This window comes from Onychomys torridus, chromosome 4, assembly GCF_903995425.1.
Source record: "Onychomys torridus chromosome 4, mOncTor1.1, whole genome shotgun sequence".
Taxonomy (NCBI): Eukaryota; Metazoa; Chordata; class Mammalia; order Rodentia; family Cricetidae; genus Onychomys; species Onychomys torridus.
In genome coordinates, this window is record NC_050446.1 from 53609119 (window position 1) to 53633897 (window position 24779).

Here is a 24779-nt window from a genome sequence, read left to right on the forward strand (position 1 = left end):
TTGGAGCTTGTGAGTTTGAAACCTTGAAGACAAACAAACCATCAAGCAAAAACCCATAAAAGAGAGGAGAGAATGGGAAGACTCGAGGAGGGGAGGGGAAAGGAGGAGAAGAGAAGATGAACTCCGTGGCACTGGGGAGAAAGCTCTCTTGGGTTCTCTGTAGAACCCCTTTGGTTAGGCACCTTGGTGACTCTCACCTCGCTGCAAGAGCAGCTGCATACATTCAGCACCTCTGCTGATGGATTTCATCTCAGAGTAGACGGTCAAACGCTTGAGCCAGCCACCAGCCGGCTCAAAGCAGAGAGGTACGGATGACAGTTTCCTTAAAGAAATAGGCAGAGGAGAAATGCCGTCCCAGCCTGCCTCTAGAGAAGCATGAAAGCCAGCCAGAGGGGCTTCCATCTCACACAGCTTTCCCTTGTCAGAGACTGTCTCCCTCCAGCCCATAATATTGCCCCAAAACCAAGGCCTTCCCTCCTCCATTCACCATTCTTCATAGGTGAATTTGGCCAGCAAGTGATTCCTTCTAGGCCTCCCTCTGCCTTCCCCCAGCTTTCATCTGTCTCCTCACTGGTAGTCTTATTTAGCTCTTTCCTGTGACATCCTGTAAGTTATTCCCGGCTAAACTTCTTTAATAGAAACTTGAAAATGGGAAAACAGGCCGAAACCACATTTTAAAAAAATGAATTTCTAGGTTCAGTTTAACATTCTGATTCCTGACTCAGCAAAATGGCAGCGGACTGACATCTTTCCGGATTCCTTCTGGACTGTGTGCTTGAATATTTCACATAAAGACTGAGAGAGCACCCCACAGTGCCTTTTCTCCTCTCCCTAACACCACCACGTATTGATTAAGCATCAGCCCATTTTGAATGCCCAAGTTATAGGCAATTGAATTTGTGTTTTAGTGTGGAACTCTTTCATTCTGGCAGGTACCTGTTGTTTCCAAGAATCCCAAACACAAGGATGATAGTCGTCCTTTGAGTTCTAGGCAGGGTGGCTTTTGGGACCCGACATTCTGCTGTCTCATGCCCATGAAAATGTCCCAGCAGACTAAGTTCCAGCAACAGAAGGATGTCCCACGTGTGCCAAGCTGGAAGAGGGGCCCATGTGGCTGGCTCCTGAGGCTGTTTGACTTCTGAATGGCCCATAGAAAGGAGACCAACATTAGAGAGTCCTTCAGTGTTTGCAGTTAAAAAATGGCAAACCCACTCATCCTGTACCAGGCAGACCTCAGGGCAGATGATTGCCTACCCACCGTCCTTTTTAATTCTTTCATTTAAAAATTTTTTTTTATTTGTTCTTTGTATTTTGATCATACCCACCCATTTCCTACCCAGTTCATCCCAGAGCACCCCAACCCTCCCCAGAGTACCTCAACACATACTCTTAACCAACTTTGTCCCTTTTTGTTTTAATATATGTATATTTCACTGGGTCCACTTAGTGTTGCCCATGTGCATTCACTGGGGCCGTTCCCTGGAGCATGACCAACCTACCAATAGCCATATCCCCAAGGAAAAGGTGATTTTCCCTTCCCTTGTAACCATCAACTACCAACTGGTGGGGGGGAACCCCTTTTTATTCTTAATGTAGGTGGAAATAATAGTAAATCTTTTACTAATAGTAGAGCACAAGCGTATTGCCAAGGATAAAACACATGCATGTTGCCAAGGTCACTTAAGCCTTGTAGGTAATTTATTAGCTATGGATCTGTGTAATGGCTTCTGTAACAGCCAGGAGAGATTTTTGGAAAGTGTCCATGGGAAATTCAGGAGTTTAGCTCCTGGGGGAATACTTCCCTGCAGAATAGTATAGAAATCTTTCCAGCATTGCCATGATCTCTCCAGGTTATTTTTTCCTCACTTGTATAATGTCCTAATACAGTTCGTTTAGGAAGTGTAAGTTGCAGGTCCTCAGACCTCCCTCCTCCTGGTGAAGGCAAACCATGGAGAAAGGACTCCATCCCTAGAATGTGTAAAAGCACTCTACTAGAACTTGGATCCACTTGTCTCACTTCCTGTGACTGACTGTGGCCAGATGCACTGAATCCAAGCATCGAAGTCATCAAACATGTTTAACTGCTGAAAGCCAAGCAACCGGCGACCTGCGCTCGCGGATGCTTTATGTAATCCAGAGTACAAATAGTAACTGGGGTGTTTGGTTCTTGCAGCGCTTTTTTGTCCTGGATAATGGAATGTTAAAGTATTCCAAGGCACCACTTGATGTAAGTAGCTCGAAGGACATGTGTTGCAGGTTGGTTTAGAAATCTGCTTGAAGTGAGTAAATACTGTAACTGTGCAAGGTCTGTGCCATAGTTACCAGCTTTCTGCATGTCTGTGCCTGGATTATTTAACAAGCTACCAACTCTGCATGTTCTAGAGAAGGTATGTTTTATGCTCGTACTCAAGATAGCATAAAGATCTATCTCAAACCAGTGCATGAATATTTAACTAATTTTAAGCAGAAGCTTAAACCTAAAAGTGACACATTAATAATATCATCCTTTCTCTCCTAGAGAGAAGATTCTAAAAGTATTTTTTTCTTTGCACTTTGAAGTGAATTCCATGTTCTTTGCTTTTTGAGATTTAAAGCCCTCCTTGTTCATGTCAAAGTTCCTTTAAAAAAAAAACGCTCTTTTGTTTCATTCATCTTTTTGTCTTAAGAACCTCAGCTCGTTAAGATTATCCCAAGCTGCTTTTTCTTAATATCTAAGTAGTACTTTGCATTGTCTCCTAGTTTCTCCCTTCCTCCCACGTGGTGCAGGGAAATAACGAAGGGCTTAGAACGAGTTTTGTCTGCCCCTCTGCCGTGGAATCAGCTATGCCCTTGGTCAGCCGAGGACAGCCAGAAGAAGGGTCTGGCTGCTCCCTGATCTCTGGTCTCGGCTGCCCAATTCTGCCCTAGCAGCTGCCATCCAGCTGATTCATGGGTGTTCTGGGTCATGGTTCAAAAGTTGACTTTAGTTATTTTGGGAATCATTGGCATTCTTATTGAGGAGCTAGAAGCTAAGCAATCTCAAATTATGAAGAGCTGACATTACTAGTTGTGCCCAAAATAGATAAAGATGAGTAGTGTTGTGTGCTGAAATTGATACGAAGTCATGACAGCTCCAACTTAGGCCTTAGACCTTAGCCATTTTCTCTTAATTAAAAAGGATGTAGTCACCCCCATAAATCATTGAAAAGTTCCTTTGAGCTCATCTTAGTTCAGAACAGAAACACACCGGCCTGTATACACTTCCAGCATATTCCCTCATCTTTTGATTTCAGATCCAAAAGGGGAAGGTCCACGGGAGCATAGATGTCGGACTGTCTGTCATGTCGATTAAAAAGAAAGCTCGGAGAATAGACCTTGACACGGAGGAGCACATCTATCACTTGAAGGTGAATTTGTTTACAGCATCTGGCATTAGCAGGGGATGCAATTTGCCTGCCCCAGTGGCAGACCGGAGACGGTTTCAGCAGCTGTCTTTCCTGGCTCCCTATTCCAGGTGAAATCCCAGGACTGGTTTGATGCTTGGGTCTCCAAACTGCGTCATCACCGCTTGTACCGCCAGAATGAAATCGTGCGATCACCCAGAGATGCGAGTTTCCACATCTTCCCTGCAAGTTCGACAGCAGAGTCCTCCCCGGCTGCTAATGTTTCTGTTGTGGATGGAAAGGTATGACTGTGCTGTAAGAAATCTCCCTGCAAATCGCTTAGGAATGTATACAGACACATCACTGTGTGTCCTTTGAAAACACCAGGAAGAGAAGCTTGATTTTGTGAGCTGTCACTCAGAAGACAAGTAAGATTGGCACTAGAGTTAATCAGAAACGTAGAGGAGCTAGACGTGTGAGTCACCAAGAGTTTCCAGAAATGGACCGCGTCATTTTTGTGTGGCTTTTTAGGAATATGGGGAGGTAGAGCAAACATTGGTTTAATCAGCATCTGGGAATTCTTTGTTGCTTTGAGCTATGATGTATACATGACTAAGAGAGAGGCTACTCAGTTCCCCCCAGTGTCAGTTGGAGAGGTGCAGAGGCATCAGCAGTGTTTCTGTGAGCAAGTACGTTGTATAGATGACAGTCATTTGTCTCTAATCTGTCACAGAGACTGTGTTGGTCTGTGTACAAGTGACACATCCCAAGATGTGACCACACAGTGGTCTCCAAAGTCAAAACCTCCTTTCATTAACCCAAGTGCCAAAAAAGAGAGGCTGCAGTTCCTCGGGATGTAATAAGGTTCATGGTCTGTGTTGCAAAAAAGCTGGAGGAATTTCTTGTCTGAAAGTCAAAGTTAGGAGAACGGGCAGGGAAGTAGCTGTTTCAGTGTTTGGCTCAGTCATTGGGGGTGCATTGCACAGGGGTGCTGTGGCTTTGTGCACACTACCCCAGACTGAGGTCAGAGAAGCTGTGAGTGGGTTCAAAAACATTTCAGTGGAGAGTCTGCCTTCTCTTTGTTCCACGGGAGTCGCCATCATACCTGGATTACATCGTTTCCTCCCCAGGTAGCATTGGGCAATGTCATTGGGAAACACCAGACCTAACCTATCAAACTTAGTGCAGTGTTACCATTTTCAGTGTTTGTTACTTGATGGGAAGTGCTTACTAGTGTATAAGTTTATACCCCACTAATTGTATCTCACAAGGCACCCTGATCTGTGACTTCATTGAGGTTCCGTTCTTGCTAAAGACAGTTTGATTCCTTTTCTCCTAGAAATAGGGTTGACTGAAATATGAGCCAGTTCTGGGAATAAGGAGAACAAGCCAAGAGCCAGAGAGATTGGGATTTGGGAACTCAGAGGTCCCCAAGATAGTTCCCTGTATTTCTCTGGGCCTCCTGAGTTTTCATCACAGGGTGGAATGAATCTGGGTTAGTCCAAACTGAATGAGAACTCTATCCCAAACAGATCTTTAAAAAGAAAACATTAATTTTTAATTCTTAGGTTTTTCCAGCTTCTGCCGGTATCTTTGGCACAAAACATTGATAAAAGATGCATTATTTCTGTCCCTTGTCTTATTTATTAAATAACTTGGGTGATATCTGAGATTGGTGAGCTGAAACCAAATCCTTCCTCTCACTGTTTGCTCTGGAATAAGAAAACTCTCCAGCTCTGGTTTCCACAAAAGATCCATTTCTCCAGTTGCAAGTGGCACAGCTCAAATTCCCTGAGAGATTTCCATTACATTTATCAAAATGCAGTAAAGAGCCTTTTGTCCCTTTTCTTGCCTTCCACATACCGAATTATGAGACTCCAGAGTATTAATTGGTTTATGGCCCTGTGTGGGTAATACATAAGACTGGGTTTGCTAACTGTGTGCATTATTTATTTCTTAATAATTTAGAAGAGGCATAATCAGTTGCAAGGGAGTATTAGAGTCAAACGTGACAATTTAAAGTCTCTTCAGCCCCTTGGGAAGTACATTTCTGTGTTGTTGTTGTTTTGTTTTGTTTTGTTTTTGGGTTTTTGTTTGCTATATACTGTACACATTCGTATCTACATATTTTGTTCAAATTTATTTCACACAAAAATACTTTTAATGGAAACGCTATCAGCTATAGATAACTTGACAAGAAGGCCTTTTATGTTATCTACAGAATGTTTTTGAAGCATTCTAAGTAAGACTGTTTGCTGGTGGGTCATGAATTTAGGACTTACACGAGGGTGACAAGATTTGCAGCTGATCGTTAGGGTACAGAGAGCTTCTGGAGAGGACAGACCTTTAGCCAGGAGCTAAGGAGACTGTAGTGAGGACCTTGTATTAAATATAACTTTCTGAGTAGTTCCAAGTGACTGGGTATCTGAGCTGACGGGTCCTTGTGAGTGTGGGCCCTTATTTTTTTTAGCACTGTTTTCCTCATGGGACGATGGAGGTAGCATTGGTGGAGCGTTGTCAGCACGCATGGATTCTGTCTTCACGCGTGTAAGTGATGCACTTCGTTTCTTTGCTTGTAGATGCAGCCCAGCAGTTTTCCATGGCAGTCCCCTTTACCATGCAGTAATAGCCTCCCTGCAACCTGCACAACGGGGCAGAGCAAAGTGGCCGCCTGGCTGCAGGACTCAGAAGAAATGGACAGGTGTGCGGAAGGTTAGTTCCTGCCCTGGGGGTCTCTCAGAGGAGCCCCCCCAAACCCAAAGCTGGTGGAAATTAAAACATTGCAGCTCCCACCCTCACCCCCCGCCCAAGTGACCTGGCCTTTCCTTTCTCTTAGTTCTAGATCCTTCTCTGTTCTGTGACCCAGGCTTCCTTCCTGCCAATTCTCCCACCTCCTCATAAGTGGGTCTGTGTTTCTCTCCTGCCCTGGCTTCCTTCCTCTTTAACCTTTTTATCTCTTTACTACTTCCTTCTCTCTGCCTTTACATGTCCCTTGAGGCCTGAAGAACCTTCCATTCTCTTAGACCTGGACTCTGCGCTGCCCTCCTCTCTAGGTCCCTTCCATGCCTCCTTCTCTGCCGACATGTTGCCCACAGAAGAGTTCTTTCTGTTCCCTGTTAGCACAGATGTAAGCCATAGGATCAGGGTTGCATGTCTGGAGATACCTGTGAGTGGGGTTTTGTTGGAGAGAGGCCTTTGAGCATTCTGACTAGCTCATTCTATCATGGGCTGTTTAATCTTTTACTTTCTCCTTCCTCAGCAGAACCCTTTGGCCCATGCTTTATCCACAAACCATTTGCATTGTGAAACAGTTTTCATTTAACCCACAAAACTGACAAAAAGCAAGGGCCATGTACAGAGTATTTAATAAGTCTTGACTGATTTAACTTTTAGATGCTCTTGAGATACTGTTCTTTTATGAACTTATAATAAAGACAGATGTTATGTAACTTTGATATTTTCACTTTAGGAAGAAAAAATGGACAATCTGTTAATCCTCCTGCACACTCACCACTTTTTTAAAAACTCCAAATTTGCATTTTTTTTCAACTCTCTGAGCCACCAACCTCCCAAACTTAATCCACATGTGAAATTATAAGAAAGGTATTTTCTATTCATAATCATGATCATATGGACATCTCATGAAAGTGTTTTCCTTGGATGAATTCACCACACACAAATTCCAGTTGTGGAAGGAGGCAGGCCACTTTCAGACAACGCTGGAGTTTCCTGCAGTGTTTAGAGACTGCCCAGCTTCGCCTGTGCAAAGGTCATCTACAAGACGGCTACCCCCTTAGCCCCGCCCCTGTGGCTACAAAAGAGCACCCAGGGTTCAAACTCAGACATTCTCACTGCAGAGCATGTATCTGAATGTGATACCCTGCCAGCCCAGCTGGGTTTCCCCCCCTGAGGGGCCGTATCAGCACCTGGACCCCATGTATGTTAGTGATTGTTGCAATGAACCTGTTCACACAGTCAACTCAAAGTCTTGTCCTTATCCTTCTCAACCTTTCGCTGTGATCCATTCCTAGCTTCATGACCCAGACCCACCATTCTTCTTGTCACCTCGTCTCTAGCTCAGTTGTTTCATTTGTCTCAGAGGCTCATGGGAAATTACCACCTGTGAGCCTGTTTGCAGTCCCTATGCCAATACTTAGCAGCCGAAATTCTGTGGTATTCAGCCATGAGACATACTGTTCACTTTCTGCACTTTCAAGAATGAGGAGAATGACATCTGTAATGGTTCTGACATCTGCCCAAGATTATAGAGCTGCCTTGGTGGGGAGGTTGGGATTGTTCACGACATAAAGCCCCCTCAAGCCTGGTAGTCCTTAAAATAACTGTGCAGACACCCTCCCTCGGCTCTTCACCAGCTCTGGGGTGTTACTCCACAGTACTTACCTCAGCATTTAGCAGCCAGTGCATTCAGCGTTGTGGCCCTGCCCACCCCTTTAACCTTCTTTCTTCTGTAGACTCAACAACTTTCCTTGTTGGGTTTTGGTTTTGCTTTGTTTTTAATTTGAATGTATTTGCGTATGTCCTGCTGTGTGCCTTTGGCTAGATTGGTCTTCCCAGCCTCTTTGCTCTCTTCCACTTTTCTGTTTGGCTAAAACTTTTCTGTCAATCTTCTAGACCCTTTGGGGATGAGATGGGGTCTCTTGTAAATCTGCTCACAAACCATGAAACTAAGAATACTCTCCTTTCTCCTAATCTCTTGCTGCACACTTAAAAAAATCTATACTGAACACTGAACATTTGTTGCAGAACAAGCTTACTCCTGAGATGGGTTTTTAGTTCAAAAAGGGAATATTTCATACTTATTTCATTGGTTGAATTTCAAAAGACATAACATTTTATGGGACCCATTATATGTCTGATTTATAGCTCTAACACAGTAAAGGTAATTCTGAACTCTCTTGTATGAATCCAGGCCTCAAATACATGGGGAAATTGCTTGGCTCCTAGAGCATATTTCTTCCATAGAGATGAAATTGAAATTAGTAAAAGTCTACAATAGATTTTAAAGGAATCATTCCTTGCCACATTATTAGTGAGCTGAAGAACAGATGTGTTTAACTGATTTTTACTCTGTTCTGTTTTTCTGAACTTGACTTTGGTTCCACCCAAATTCCATGCAGCCACCTTGTGAACCATTTTAGAGGAACAAGTAGATAGGCCCCTAGACATAAAACCACAAAACTGCTGAAGTCTCCAGAGTGTCCGTGAGGCAAAAAGCTGTGAGGTCAGGAAAGTGATCACACACAACTTGATATGTCAAAGCCATCTGCTTCAGAGCCACAGTTGGTAAGCATGGGCTTTGAAACCCTCTCACTACCAGTGGCTCCCATGGTTCTGACCCAGAGAGGAGTAATGCTTTGGGTTCCCTGTGAGTATCGCCATTACATAAATACAGATCTGCCCATCCATCTAACCACATCGTATCTACCACAGTGTGGACTGAGTCCCCTTTAATGTCGCTGCCACCATTTCTACCCAGTTCTAACCTTTCTGTCTTGACTAGATCTTGCACACTGTCAGTCAGACCTTGTGGAACTTAGCAAGCTCCTGCAAAACCTGGAGATACTTCAGAGGACTCAGTCAGCACCTAACTTCACTGACATGCAGGTAAACGTGACTGTCCCAGTAACGAGATCTAAGATCCTAACTTAAATCCTTTCTGGACTATTCTATGACTATGCAAGGTGACACTACAAGGAAATGACTACAATCAGACTTAACAGTGCGATATTTCTAATACTATGAATAGATGGATTATATTCTGGATTTATTCTTTTCTTCCTTTTATTAGTTAATGTGTATGTGTGTTTTATTTACCTGCATGTATATCTGTGCACCATATGTGTGCAGTGGCTATGGATCCCCTAGAATTGGAGTAATAATAGATGGTTGTGAGCTGCTGTGTGGGTGCTGGGATTCAAACCTATAAGAGCAACTGCTGAGCCATGTCTCTAGCCCCTCTGGAATTATTCCTAATACTTTCAAAGCTCGGTGTCATTGTGTTAATTAAGAAGCATTTTATCAATGTTTACATTTGAATGTATTTTCAACTTTTGTAGACATGCGTATTTGTGTCACTCTCCCATGTCACTTCTGTATTAACAATGATGGCTTTGAAGTTTGAGATGTGGAACTTTCAGAAGTATGAACATCTTTTAATGAAGAAAAGATGCTTGTGATCTCTAATCTTGTTTTCATTTTTACACACTAGAAGTAGAACTTTCATAAGTAAGCTGTAGAGAAGTCTTTGGTTTTAATATAACATCTTTCTTCCTTGGCTGGCTTGCTTTAGGGTTCTAACAATTCCTTACTAACTCTCTGGGCTCTTTGTATATGTGTTATCATCTGTGTGAACTTAATAATCCTTTGTTGCTTTTAACTATTTGTGTAATGTAGGCTAACTGTGTAGATATTTCAAAGAAAGACAAGCGGGTCACGAGACGCTGGAGAACAAAAAGTGTCAGCAAAGATACCAAAATGCAACTGCAGGTACAGCTTTTTCTTCCCATTCCTTTGCATTGTGTTCCCCTTGAAAGCACTGTCTCTGTTTGCGTCCGGGGTCAGCCCCTGGGCTCCCGTGAGGGTGAAGGACTAGCTCAACCACTTTAAAGCCTGTGCTTTGCAGACAGAGTTGTGCAAACATGGAATTATTGGTTTTAGTTAGTTGGGCATAAGTCCCAAAACCTTGAAAGGTAAGGATAATCCAATTAGGCTACATGGTAGGATGTCCATCCTTAGTCACAGCCTTTGAAGCATTAAAACTCAGACAGAAAGCCACTTTAAAATCAAAACTGGAAAGCCGGTGGACTGTGGTGTATGTTCCTTTATGTAGTCTCAGGGTTAGGAGGCTCTTTTAGGGGTGAACTTGTCCACAGTTTTATCAAGGCCTTGTAGGAGGTGCTGTAGGTTAAAAATCTCCACAACGGGTGCTAGTCTGACCTCTGGGATTCTCTGGCCTCATAATTTATGCATTTCTGTTCAACTTTCTGGACTTTTAATTTGCTCCTGCTCAAGTTATAGAATTAATTTAATGATCACTGAATTCTGATTCTGAATTCTGTCTCAACTCTAAAATTCTGTAATTACAAGATAGATCATATCTGGCCTACAATGGCCACTCTCAAATTGAAACTAAAATCTCCATGGCTCATGATAAATTTACTTGAAATAAAAATTTTAATTGCAATGAATAGTTATACATTTTCAAATATGATCCTCTTAAATTATTGTATTTCAGTGATACAGAATATGGCAAATATTCAGCCCCTTATGTCATAAATAATATTACTTTCAAATCTTGACAAAAATCTCTACTATTCTTACCTTAGCTGTGTAAGATGATTGCTAATCTGCACAGTTAAAATTAGACTTCAGGTTGTTTTTTTAAATTATATCGATCACTTTAGATCCTAACACAAAGGTCAAAGTAACTACTCTTCCCTTTCTTCTGAATAATTAACAAATGTAATTCTTCTGTAAGTCAGACTGTTTTAATAAGATTCTTTGTATTGTCACTCTGAATATGTCAATAACAAACTGCTGGTGTGTTTTCTAATCTATATTTCATAATAAATTTTCATAAGACCGAACATCAATATTTCTATTTAGAATATCTGCATCCCATGAATATAATTCTGCATGTTCCTTTGAGCAATATACTTTAATGTGTTTCCCATTCTGTTCATAAAATTAGTGCTAAAGGGAAAATATGCCAAATGATTTCACAAGAAACTTGCAAAATAGTCATTTGTTTTGAGCTTATGATTTGTCTTGTTTTTAAGTGTTTATGTTCTCATTTGTGTCCAAGAGGGTAGAATCATTTTTTTGCAGCCAGAAGAAGCCTTTCTTTAAACAAAAGAACTGAAGTGTGCTAGCACCCAAAGAACATCTTATGAGAGCTGCTGTTTCAATCTGTTTCTGTAGTGCATACCACTGAACAGATTCCCTTCACAGCCATTCTCTTGAATGGACTGACTCTCAGCAAGTCTGAGCACCCTGCCCCTGGCTGGCTGTGGGGCCAGGACTCCCACCACAAGTACATTTGATCCATTCCCCTCCCCCAGAGGAAACAGAATATAGTTCTGGTTAATAAATGTGCTGAGAAGTCATAAGGATTGATCAAGTCATCAGAAGAAATCGGTGCAAAAGCAAGCAAATCTTTGAGTGACTGAATTTTTCACTGATGCTGCCTTGCTTTGTTTGACCAAGGAGTGACACAAATGGTCGTTATGATTCTTATTTAGATGAGGAAGCTGAGGTTACCTCATCCCGACACTCACTAGGCCTTTTCAAGAGGAGCAGATGTAGTTTTCAGTAGAAACATAGACTTTGAATCAGCTATGAACCCCTCCCAGGGACCGTTTAGTTCCACTTGGACTTAAAGTATGTATCATTTGCTGGGGTGCTACAGAATTTGCTATCATCCCCCTGGAAGGTTTTCTGCTTGCCTAGGGCAACAGGTCTTTGAAGAGCTGTCAGGAGTCTCTCTGTGTAACTAGAACAGGACTGGCTCCTTCAACATGCACACCCATTGGGGATGAATCAGTTTACCCAGCAGTGTCTGTAACCAGCAGGAACATCTTTACTCAGCAGTCTTTTGCCTACAGAAAGGCGTAACATTTATTTTTACCATGGTAGATTAAAGACCCCTGCTCCCATTTCCTCCTCACCCTAGCTTTTTTCCCTTCCTATTCACAAAGCTTTGTGATCATGAGAATTCCATCTAACAGTGCCAAGTATTTGTTTTGAGTTCATTACCCTCTCACTTTCCCAGATGACCACTATTGCAGCCAACATTATTGCAGATTCTTCTTGGATCATGACAAACTCATTCTCTGTTGTTTGGAACGTAGGTTGGTAGCCAGTTGTGAAGGAACCCAGGCTGTGTGGCAGTGGTAGTTGGGTGGCAATCATCATTGAACTTTGCATCCATTATTCTATAGTAGTTGTCATAGTGAAGGAATTGTAAGATAGATTTTTTTTTAATTGACTCCAGGAAGTAGAAAATGAAACATACTGGATATTTGATAATAACCTATTCTTGGTAGGGTAGATGGCTCACCTTACTTGCTCATATTTGTACTAGATGCCACTGAGTTGTTGTTCTCAGAAATCTGTTGTGTAACTCATGGAGCCAGCATTTGTCTGTGAGGATTATTATCTTTTTTTTTTTTTTTTCCCCCGTGGAGCTGAGGATCAAACCCAGTTTGAGTTCCTGGTTCTAATAAAAATCTCAACAACACTATTTAGTTAAAAGTGCCTTAGAAGAGAAATATTGTGACCCTGTGTTAGTAATAGAATAAATTAGATACTAGGTCCTAGATACTGGAGAAATCAGGTAGAGTAGGAAGAAGTACATAGTAACCAATCAAATTACCCATCATTCATGTGAAGATGACCTAGTGTGTCTCACATTCCAAAACTATACTGACATGTGAAGATGAGTCCTTCCTTTTATTACATTAAATGTGGAGACTTTGTTAGAAAACCTTTGTAGAAAATAGATTATATGTGTATGACACACATAAATATGCAGAAGATTGGTGAGGTAAAATCTGAAAGTAATTTGGAAAATTTAAAAGAGAATTGGAGATGTGAGAATTCAAAACATTTGTCATTCCAAACAGATGAAAGTAGTCGTGTGTTGTTGTTGTTGTTGTTGTTGTTGTTGTTGTTTGTGAATTGTTGGGTTAGTCTAAGAAACTTCACTTTGGCTGACTGTTCCTGATCTGGGAGAGTCAGGGTTTGTAACAGTGAGGTAACATGAGAAGGAATGCCATCACCTCTAGGCTTCTTCAGGTTTGTGTACAGGCGCACGCTACCAAGTGCAACCTTTCCTAACTGGTGGTGTTAGGCATTGGCCCTACACACTGAGGCTCCCCCAGACCCCAGTCTAGTAGGCCTGGCCTCCACCTTGGGGAATTCTTCAAGTTGAAGGTCCCAGCACTCCTGCTTACACTGAGTCCCTGCCAGTAGTCTTTTTGGTAGGGGTTGAGTAAGGGGTTGAAGCATCCTGTTTCTCTTCCCCTTATTCTTTTCTCTGAATACAGTTTTTCCCCTATTACATTTTATATAACCACTTCCCCCTGAGCTTGCCTGTTTTCTTCACTACCATTTAATGGATGCCTTTTGACTTAATACAACATGTCATCACCGTTTTAAAAAGTGGTATACATGTCCGTTTTACCTTAGAAACACAGGCTCCTCGTGAGTGTGCTAATTCACAGCTCTCCATCTCCTTTGGGGGTGGGGATTATATTCAGGAGGTGGACTCACTATTTGAGTGGTCTGCAGTGACAATGAAGAACATTCCTTGTGGCATGAATATCCCTTTGACCTGTTTCAATGCTAAGATTTTTTTTTTTTTAAAGGAAAGTCAATTACAGTTAAAACTTCCCTTTTCCTTTGTCTGATTATCTTTCATTCTCCCATAAACCCCCTCCTTTTCATCCCTATCCCATGTTTTCATCCCCTTTTCTCCCGTCCACTGTCAGGAAGGGCCACCTGCGAAGGGCCAGTTCAGCACAACTCGTCGCCGGCAGAGGCTAGCAGCAGCAGTAGCTACAACAGTGAGTGGCTTTCGATCTCAAATGAGGAACTGAATGCAAGGGTGGCTTGCCTGTGATGGTGCCACCAGGGTTCTGTGGGTCCCCTGTGGCCTACCCATGTGACATCACTTTCCAATGGACTCTGGCTCTCCTTGCACAGCAGGAATTGGACGTGCGTGCTGGTGTTTGCCAAGGAGAGCTAGTTCATAATCCTGCTCTCCTGCTGTCATTGGAAGAAGTGACTGAAACTCGAGCTTAACTGAGTTTGAGACACTGAATATGGGGCCCTGAGATGGGAGAAATTTCTTGAATTATGGTATTTTATTTATTTATTTTTCCAGACTACTACCAGAACCTTTGCTAACTGGGTTTTGGTTTTCTAAGAAATGCCATGTTACTATAGAAACAAGTTGTGGGTTTTTTGTTGTTGTTGTTTTTGATTTTTTTTAAGATTTATTTATTTATTATGTACACAGAAGAGGGCACCAGATCTCACTACAGATGGCTGTGAGCCACCATGTGGGTGCTGGGAATTGAACTCAGGACCTCTGGAAGAGCAGTCAGTGCTCTTAACCTCTGAGCATCTCTCCAGCCCAAGTTGTGTGTTTGTTGTTGTTTAATGTCTATAGTATGACTGCTTGAGAAGGGTGTGAGAAAGAAGTAAGAGGGTTAAAAATATATATATATATGGATTTTCCTGTCATCTCTACATGGCTACCCAAAGTACACCTAGCAAGGGACTTCACTTTCTAGAAAGAATATTGGCCTGGAAAGTAGAAAATAAAGTATGGAAGTGACAACCACACAAAGTTAGATGGTGTCTAATCCATATGTAGAGGGTGTTTTCCCTCAAGAGGCAGAAGAGTGAATAGAAGGATGTAGGCTAATGAAGTAAAGAGTCATGATTGTCCATAGAGAAAATGAAACACAGCACCTGACCACAGAATCATTTGCTGGATAAAACTAAGTCATAGTATTAATTCATCCCAAGAGCTTGTTCACTTTAAAAAATAATAGATTCCTGAGTTCAGAGTATATCATGAATGCTAGCTTTTAATCTGTTAAAAATTTTCTGAGTTAATAACAATCTCATTCTTGCTAAAATTAGGATCTATTTCAAGGTTAGAATCGATAAAAAATACTAATGAGAGGTTTTGGTTGCACCATAGACTAGGTCCTGGTGCAGGGGCTGAGGGTTTTCTGCATGGTGGTCAGCTCATAGTGCTACGCTAGACTGTGGGATAGAATTACTTTTGATTATTGAAACAACCAGTGACTTGGAATTAATTAGGGAACTGACGCCTACATTGATAGTTTTACAAATATTTGAACCAAGTCATTACTGAAATTGCACTCTGGTGCAGAGGGCATATTCAAATGCAAATGAATGAAGTCCCTGCCCCTGGGTCAATAACAGATTTTGACAGTAGACATGTCTGACCAGTTAAAGGAATAAAGTGGAGAAATTCAAATGATCTTTAGAGAGCTAACAATATCATAGCCTGGAAAGCCAAGATCAGTCACCTTATGAGAATGCTAAGGCTTCTTCCAATGATATGCTTCCAAAATAGCATGCAGGGAGGTGATTGTATTTTTCCTGGGTTCAAGTTTTAAGCTTGGGATGCATTCAGTGAAAATAATAAAGTTAGGATTAGCACTTATTTGCATACAGTAAGTTGATGTTTTCTTCAGTTGGAAGCAGAAGAAAAAGCTTTTTCATACAGGAAGCATTAATGCCCACATCCCAGCACAGCTGTGACCACAGAAATTATAAAAATAACTTAGATGATTCTAATTAAATTAAAAAAAAGGTACTGTCAACACTTAAAATAATCATGGAAATAACTAGGATTGGATGGTTACTGGCCCCTCTAGGATCTGTACTTTGGCTCTATACCTAAGAGGCATTGAGTAGGTTCCACCACTGACACCTCACCTGCCTCCCCGACTCCAGTGGCCTGACTCTACTTCCCTGTTCCTTTTTGTGCCCCTTCTCTTCCCAACACTGAAGTTACCCCACATTTGAGCCTGCCCTGTCTTCTTAGAGGCCTTTTGCCCAGAATCCTTTCACAGAACCCTTGTCAGTTTTATCCCCTTCCACTTAGGCATCTGGAGTGAATGACTTTTATACCAAAGAAGTCTATGTGAGATGTTTCCAAAATGTATTCTTGTTGGGCCTTAACACTGGCCCCCAGGATGGCCAACTTCCTCCATTAGCCAAAGCTCACAGAACTTCAGAATGGGAACGCAGAGACACTGGCCCCCAGCCATGGAACAACATCAAGGCTCCCCAAGCCACTAGTACCTCAAACATGTCCCTGAAAGCAAACTGCAGAGTATGAACGGGGAATTTTTCACCTTGGCCCAGTAAGGCCTCTAAGCTTAATATTGTTAGGCACACTGGTGTTCTTTCTTTCCTGGTGAGCATTGCTACATTTAGGGCCAGCATGTCTCCTGACAAAATCACTTCTCTTTTGAATTATTTGTAGGTGAATTTTCAGGGCTTCCCTTAACGTTTCCATTCCATACTGCAGTTACTGGTATCAGAATGTTCCAGAACCTTCCTCCCTGTCACAGGGCTTCTAGGAAGCCTTGAGGTTCTTTCCTGAGCAGGGAGAAAGGCCCAAATTCAGCACTGAGGATTCTCAGCTCTAAGCATGGGGAGCTGGTGGCAGCTCTTACCCCAGTCATCGCTGATGACAAGAAACTGGCTGCCACTTGAAATGTTTTCTATCTAAATTATGTCCAAATGTCAGTGAATAAAAATGAAGTGAGTCCCCAGGATGAAGAACTTACCAGTTAAATGAATACATCCTGGTTTATATTCTCTACCTTACAAATTCCTCATTTAAAATGACCCATTCAACACACTTTCTCTTAATAAGCAAACAAAAAAATACTATTTAATTCATTTGGAAGTATATAAAAATTGTTCATATCTTCCCAGGGAACTGTCTGATTACAATTACTGTGAAATATTGGGAGTTTGTTCCCTGGGGGGTCATATACAAAGCCAGTTCTTCTACTGTTTTAGGAGTCAGTTTAAACTTCCATTATGTTCACATTGTAAATTTGTAAATTATGTGTTTCTTCTCAGCATCTGACTCCAGCAGTTAGTGGAGAATCCTTTAGCACGGACAGTGTGGGTGGAGGCTTTCTTGAACTCCATGGGCTTTTCATAGTGGCCCCCTCTGTCACACCTCCATAGGCTAATGTATCTCCCTCCCCCTCCACTCAGAAGAGACACTTATTCTGGCTAAATCCTTGAAGTATTGTGTGCCCCTGAGTGACAAAAAACTCTTTCCCATGACCTTCGACACCCTGTGTCTCCCAACACCAAACACCCACATTTGTTTTTCTTAATGTTCCTTTGTCTACCTTTAACCATTTCTGGCACAGATCCCATGCTTCTCTTAGGTGTTCCCAAAGATGCTCAGTCATGGTTATCACAGATGTACCCTAGAGAAGAGTCCCCCAAATAAGGGAACACCTGCATTCCACCCTCTCAGATGACTCATTCCCTACTTGTCTGTCTTCCTGGAACAGGAAGAAGTTTTGAGCCTGACAGGATAGGAAGCTGTTGACAGCTCCCAACACAGCCTCACTGGAGTCCCCACTGAGGATAAGAGATAATGGCATTGGTCCCTCGGAATGCTCAGATAATATGTGTTAGCATGCTTAGCTTTCTGGCGTTAGGGGGGACGGTCCATGTTCTCTTTCTTCCTCAGTAACATCTTCCCTTTGATGGTTTCCCAGATAAATTACTCACTGGCAGAGCCAAACTACACCAGCGGGACACTCAGGCTAATAGTTGCCCATAAGCCAGATTTTTTTTTCTCTCCACCTTGTCTACCTGAAAGAGCAAAGGGAGAGAGAAAAAAAAAATCCTTTTTTCCTAACTTCTCTCACTTAATAAATCCATGAAATTGAAACTAAAAAAAAATTTTTTATTGTTTTACAACCCCCCCCCCCAGAAATTGCCTCCTTCCTCCTATGGAAATATGCAAATTAGCCAGGAGAAAGAGTTATCATTTCAATTGTAGAAAATTCAGTTTTTGTGGGGTCTATAGGATGTCTCCTCAGAACAGCTGAAAGAACACTTGTGCAGTAAGATTACAGGAAAAGTTACTGGTGGATTTGCTTCTATTTCCCATGAATGATTGGCCAATAGCATTTGTGACCCTTGGGTTGACCCTTCTCAAAGGGACAAGAAAGTGCTTTGCCTTCACCCAACACAAGCCTAGTTTAGATCCAGTCTAGGCAGGGAAGTTCCTGTAGCCATTGGGAATGATCAGCAATGATGCAACCTTTTCTCTTTAGAGCTTTGCATGGGTGGCCAGTACATAAACCACATTCATCTACACAACAGTGTCACATGACATACACAAAGGCAGATGGCAGTCACTCACATGTTTCATCTGTAAATATGTATATTCAAATAAGTATAGTTATGACTGAGTCTCCTTAAGTCATTAGTGTATGCACTGTAAACTTGATTTCTTTTGGTAGTTGTAGACCAAGTGAGTCTAACGTATTTATTAAGGTCCTGCCTAGGCTCAAAGACAAGTGAACATAAATTGCCCTCTATGTGAGAACAGATCCACACATTAAGGTTCAGGTTGCTTTTTTCTGCCAGTTAATTTTTGGGGACAAGTGAAGAAGGTTCAGAGGTGTGCTTTTTCATGCCATCGTCATTGTTCTTTGTAAGAATGAAAACCCAATGAGTCCTAGGATTCTTGAACTATCATAAACAAGGCCCCTTCCTCCTTCCCAACTTATACTGCTTACAAAATCAGTGAGACTGAGTCTCCGAGCATGTCATCAGAGAGGAGTAGAGATGTAAAGGACAGGAAGGGGCTTGTCTGTGCAGGAGATGGGAGAACTGGATACGGCGACACTTGGGTAATCGACATCTTCCCTTCCAGGTCCCTTTCAGTGCCACCATGTCACCGGTGCGTCTGCATTCCTCCAACCCCAACCTCTGTGCAGATATTGAGTTCCAGACCCCTCCTAGCCACCTCACCGACCCTCTGGAAAGTTCCACGGATTATACAAAGCTGCAAGAAGAATTTTGTCTGATTGCGCAGAAAGGTAACACAGCAAGGAAGGTATCTTCTTTACCGTGGAGAATTTGATGAAAGATCAGTGTTTTATCGGCACCCAGGTTGACTCTCTGGTCTCTGGGCTGCTCTCTGAGTTTCACCTGTCAGATATTTACAGCACAACCGGATATCACTTCAGTTTCTAAAACAATCATTTTATCATTTTCTCTATGGATGTATCTAAAGATACCATCTTCTAACTCCTCATAAATGCATTTTTAATTGCTTTCTTAAACTGGATGCTAATATCATGATCAGAGCCAATGGTGTACTGTGCAGCTTAGATTCATAGGCAGTACCTTTGCTTCTTGGGTGGGATTTCAGCAAGCAGTTGGAGAGAGATAACACCTAGGTAAACACAGCACAAACAGGGAGAGGGTGAACTTGATGGCAGCCCCAAGAGAGCTTTGTTTGGTTACAGTCCTGAAGCTTTCAACAGTGTTTGAAAGCCTCTGTTAAAACTACAGGGTTTTTCAGCAGACATACAGATTCTCCATGCAAGGGGGACAAACTGGACAGATCCAAGCTTTGGAAAGGCATCGGGAGGCGCTTGCAAAGTCAACAGCGGGATTAATTCTAGCTTTCAAGTTGTTACCATTCATTTGACGGTGGAACGTTACACATGAAATAATAATAGATTGTGAGGCAGGGGGTTGAGCTCAGTAGAAGGATTCCATCTCAGCACTGCAAAATAAAAACAATTGCCAGTCTCATCTCCAAAACAGATTGTGAGTTCTTTAGGTCCCTGACAACTCCACACTTCACTCCACCCACCCACCCCCTCTCTTAATTCAGGCCACTCTTTTGTACTACATTTAATACCTCTAAAAATAATCTTTTATCAAATAAGCAAGTCTATTTTTGAAGACTTCACATGCTTTTGAAACACGGTTAATATAAAAACAAGAATTCTAAGTTCAACCTTTTGTGGTTCAAACCACAAGACTGCATCAGATTTTCCCAATATGGCTTGTCAGGTATGTAGGATATGAGGGGAGGAGGGTTATTTTTATTGTTGCTTTTAAATCAAAGCACCTTTGATGCCAAGACACTTACTGCCGAGAAAACAATACCAGTGCTGTTTTTAAATCCAGATCATCCCCCACTCCAAAGAAACTAGTCAGAACTTCTGGATCCACTGCCTATTTTATGTTGACAGGACTCGTAGAATGTTCTTTTTTGGAGGTGTATACTCTATGGAAATAACTCTGCAATAACCCTTGAATTGCACTTTCACAGAACGGCTATAAATATTATCATCAAACATGACAAACAAAACATGCTTTCTTTTCCTTCTTGAGATGTAAGTTAATTTCTAAGTATTGATGTTTAGAATTGATGTTGATATTTTGTATGTTGCTTCCAAATCTGTGTTGGCTCATCTGGTATGAAATATAAAAATTTCCATTTTAGTTCATTACCAGTGCCATATTTGTTTTGAGTATGGATGCTCAGATAGATTCTATTTAAGGCTAGTTTTTTTTTTTTTTTTTTTCTAAAGGCTGAGTTTTTAGTCAGAGTATAGCCTAGTCTCTCTGGAAAAAGATAGGAGCTAGTGTCCACAGAAGTTGACGTCCTGTGTGTTCATCCTCGTACAGTCAGTGTTTGTCTCTTGCTTCTCTTCCTACCCAGTGCACTCTCTTTTGAAGTCTGCATTTAACAGCATAGCCATAGAAAAAGAGAAACTGAAGCAGATGGTTTCTGAGCAAGACCACAGCAAAGGCCACAGCACACAGATGGCCAGGCTCCGACAGTCACTGTCACAGGTAAACCCAAGAGTTGTCTTATGCATGATGAACAGAAGATGCTAGGCAAAGGATGAGAGAAGGAGGTCAGCATCACCAGGGATGGCATGTCCCTCTGATGTTCTCCCAAGACATTGCAGAGTCAGTGTTGAATTTTGTTAGTTTTCCTCTCTAAAAATGTCAAGGTAAGAGTGAAAATGAGCAATAGTTGCTGAGTACATATAAATTGTTATTTTGACTATTTGAGTTAATGTCTGGGGTCATTTGTCAGATAATTCCTGATTTTTAAAAAATAAAACAGGCATTTATACATGGCTTACAAGTTGAAGGAATATTCCAGAGTATATTCAATGCAATGGTAAATAGAACAAAATCTCCTGGGTCTCCCATGCTTTATATTTTTCCAATTAGATTTTAACCTATTGAAAGTTACTAATGACTGTGAATAGGTAATAAATAGGTAAATGGGTAATTACTAATTAATAGTAAATAGGTAACTACTAATTACCTATTTCTTTTCTGATTTGCACTCTTAGAGTTTTCTTCTGTCTGTTATGCCCCTGAACTAGACTTCTGTATCTTAGCATATGTCATATTTTATTTTACTAATAGTAATCACACCCCCATATGCCTTAGAGGTGAGGTTTCTGTTACAAATTCTTAAAAGCCTCACATTTCTTCCTCTGTAATGAACATTTTCTTTGGCCAGTCCTTAATTGCCCTCAGTTTGATTCCTTTGAGCATGCAAAGCTGTTATGTGATTTTTGTGTGAGAACTCAGTGTTTATATAAATATTGTTCACTTCCTGGTGCCTTGGATCAGAGTGAAGGAGCCAGCAAATCCTGGGTAAGTGGCTCCTCTCCTTGTGGGTCCAACCCTGCTTGAATATCTCCCATAGTCCCTCAAAATGAAATGTGAACTCTCATCTCTGTGGGGTTTGTACCTGATCTGTCAGCGTTTTCAGTATTCAGTCTCCTGTAATAAAGTGCCAATATCTAAGCTACACATTCCCCGCCACCACAAAACCTGTCAGCTGAGGTCTATCTGCTGTGTCCAGTGCCAATCTAGGGCCTCAGGAGCATGTGCATCACCACAGCAGCTGTCTGGCAGACTACAGAGGCCTTCACTCATAACCTAGCAAAGGTTCTCACATCTGCTCATGCCACTGAATCCATTCTGTGCTCCGTTAATATTAGTTGATCTTCTGACTCATTATGGTGAATGAAGCAGAAAGATCAAAATAGTAGTCAAACAAATGTGTTGATGTCATCTTGAAGACACATAAAATACATCCTGAATCCCAAAGTGATACAGTGTTTTTAGTATGTTTGATGATGTTAGCTTAGTGACATAAATTGAACATATACTGAGAAAAGTAAGAAAATGTGTTTCCTGCTTGCTGCTCGCTTGCTTTTGTTTCTCTCTCATTAAGACAAGGAATTGGCTTGAGGTCTGGGGATATGAGTAGGCTGATAGAATGCTTGTCTAGCATGCACAAAACGCCCAGGCTCAGCCCCCAGCACCACAGAGAACTGGGCAAGATGGCATATGTTTTATAATGCCAACACTCAGGACATGGAAGCAAGAAGATCTGATGTTGAAGGTCTTCCTTGGCTCCATAGTGATTGTGAGGTCAGCCTGGGATTCATGAAACCCTGTCTCAAAAATGGGTAGAGATCCAGGATTTGGCTTTGAAGGAATCTAGAAATGACTAGGAAGAGGGATTGATTGCAGTGGGAGAAAGTTCATTTGTGTATACATTTAACTGACTAGATAGTGTGCAAGATACAGACTATCACAGACCTGGTTTTCAGGAAGCTCATGATCTTGTTGGTCAGTGAATACTGTCCACCCAGGAAAGAGTTAAAGGGACCACACTGTACCAGACACAGCAGTGCTTGGTGGGACAGATTTCTAGGGTTCTGGTTGTTGAGAAACAAGAGATCACTGAGCCAAAAGTGCAGCCATTGATCTGACATCCTCGAGACAGGTCTGAGGGGATGAGGAAGGACCCAGAGCTGGAGTGATAGGGTGAACTCAACCATTCACACTTTGAGTTCAGGTATTTCCCTCTCTTGAGAGATGCTTATTTGCATCTTGAGTTAGGGACTTGGCAGATTTTTCTTGAGTTGTTTGGTTTAGGGTTTGTAAATTTCAATTTTCCTCCTAACTAAAAGACTCGAAAGATGTAAAAATAATTTGGCACTATCAAGACCATTTCACATTAGCCACTGGGGATTTCGATGCTTACATTTGTGTATTATATATACCTTTTGGCTGTGTTAGCATTATCGTGCCCATCTGTGCACTCCAGTTGCACCTGTGAAGCACATGCTAGCCACTTTTGCCATCACTGCTGTGGTGATTTCTGTTTTAGAAAATCACAACAGCCTTTGCCTAGGCATTCAGTTTTCTGACAGGTACTCCTTCATAGTGAATTAATACTGGTGTTTTGAACACTCAATAGGGCTCTAGAGAATTGGTGAATGGAGAAATTCTTCCATGGGTAGTCATTAGATGGTAACCAGCCCATTGAGACACAATGGATTACATTGATGCTATCAATGATAAGGAAGGCTTAAAGAAGTCTAGCTACCAGAAATTGAAAACATGATGGCACCCTGTATATATTAGAAAGATTAGTGGAGAAAGAAATGGAGAATGGGGAAATTCGTCCATGGGTAGTCATTAGATGGTAACCAGCCCAGATGGTAACCAGCCCATTGAGACACAATGGATTACATTGATGCTATCAATGATAAGGAAGGCTTAAAGAAGTCTAGCTACCAGAAATTGAAAACATGATGGCACCCTGTATATATTAGAAAGATTAGTGGAGAAAGAAATGGAGAATGGATGAAACAAAGGCAGAACCTATTGGTCAGACTCATTATTTGAGGTAATTTGAAACTGTCTTATGCTTTGTGAGGTAATATTCCCAAACAAAAGAGGTTTTATGGTTGGTAGAGCAAGGACTGGGTTTGAGACACGTTATGGGATCAACATGGCCTCACAATACGTTATGGGATGATTGGCTGAACATTAGAAAGGGTCTAGAAAACAGAATCCAGCCTGGCTTGATAACACGGTATGTGAGTTCTTTCTCCCCAGAAGAGGGAGAAGAGAAGGGACATATTTATGAGAGGGTTGTGATAAGTGGTTTTGTAGAGGACGCTGACATGTCTTCAGGCCATCTAGCATGCCAGTGGATATGTGGATCTCCATCTTGAGGGTCGAAAAGGAAGATAGGGAGAGCTCAGCATCCCCGGGAAGGGGGAGATGTTGATGAATGATATTTTCAGACAGAGGAAGAGGACCAGCAGAGCTGGCGCTTCCACAGAGAACATCAATGCTTTAAGGGCAGGGGGTCTTTAGTTTTGGTTACTATGGTTGTGGCGAAACACCATGACCAAAGCAGCTTGGTGAGGGAAGGGTTTTTTTGTCTTACATAATCGGAATTACACAGTCCATCAAGGGAAGCCAAGGCAAGAACTCAAACTGGCCAAGAACCTCAAGGCAGGAGCTGATGCAGAGGCTATGGAGGAGTGCGGCTTGCTGGTCTTGTTCCTCATGGTTTCGTTGTTGTTGTTTTGTTTTGTTTTTTAAATAAAACACAGGACCACCAGTTCAGGGATATACCCACCCACAACTGATGAGCCCTTCTCCATCAATAACTAATTAAGAAAATGACCTACAGGCTTGCCTACAGTCCATCTTATGGAGGCATTTTCTCAATTGAGGTGTCCTCCTCTCAATGACTTTAGCTTGTGTGCAGTTGACATAAAACTAGCCAGGACCAGGTTAAACAAGATTGTCTAATGAAGATCCAGGTCAAGCTGCCAGAGAAATTGCAAGTGATGGCCACGGAAATCAAGGATAGATCATTTCTTGGCCCTTTTGGCTAAGGTAAAGTGGAGACCAATCAGTGGTAGAGCTTTGAGAGTCTTAACAAGGAAAATATGTTTTAAAACATCCTATTTAGCAGCAACTAGCACACGAACAGAA

General features: G+C 41.8%; 1 protein-coding gene across 11 annotated transcripts in view; it reads left to right on the top strand.

Annotated features, from left to right (window-relative positions):
- Osbpl6 (oxysterol binding protein like 6) overlaps window positions 1–24779 on the top strand; it is a 195688-nt gene that overhangs the window by 138683 nt on the left and 32226 nt on the right. For 4 of the 11 annotated variants that reach the window (XM_036186038.1, XM_036186040.1, XM_036186041.1 and 1 more), the window contains 10 exons: window positions 2174–2227; window positions 3273–3386; window positions 3494–3664; window positions 5942–6074; window positions 8884–8987; window positions 9777–9869; window positions 13874–13948; window positions 18853–19018; window positions 20662–20795; window positions 21597–21620. In XM_036186038.1, coding sequence (XP_036041931.1) covers window positions 2174–2227; window positions 3273–3386; window positions 3494–3664; window positions 5942–6074; window positions 8884–8987; window positions 9777–9869; window positions 13874–13948; window positions 18853–19018; window positions 20662–20795; window positions 21597–21620 — 1068 coding nt within the window. The remainder of the gene's footprint in view (window positions 1–2173; window positions 2228–3272; window positions 3387–3493; window positions 3665–5941; window positions 6075–8883; window positions 8988–9776; window positions 9870–13873; window positions 13949–18852; window positions 19019–20661; window positions 20796–21596; window positions 21621–24779) is intronic. The other 7 variants (XM_036186042.1, XM_036186043.1, XM_036186044.1 and 4 more) reach the window with 7 other exon arrangements.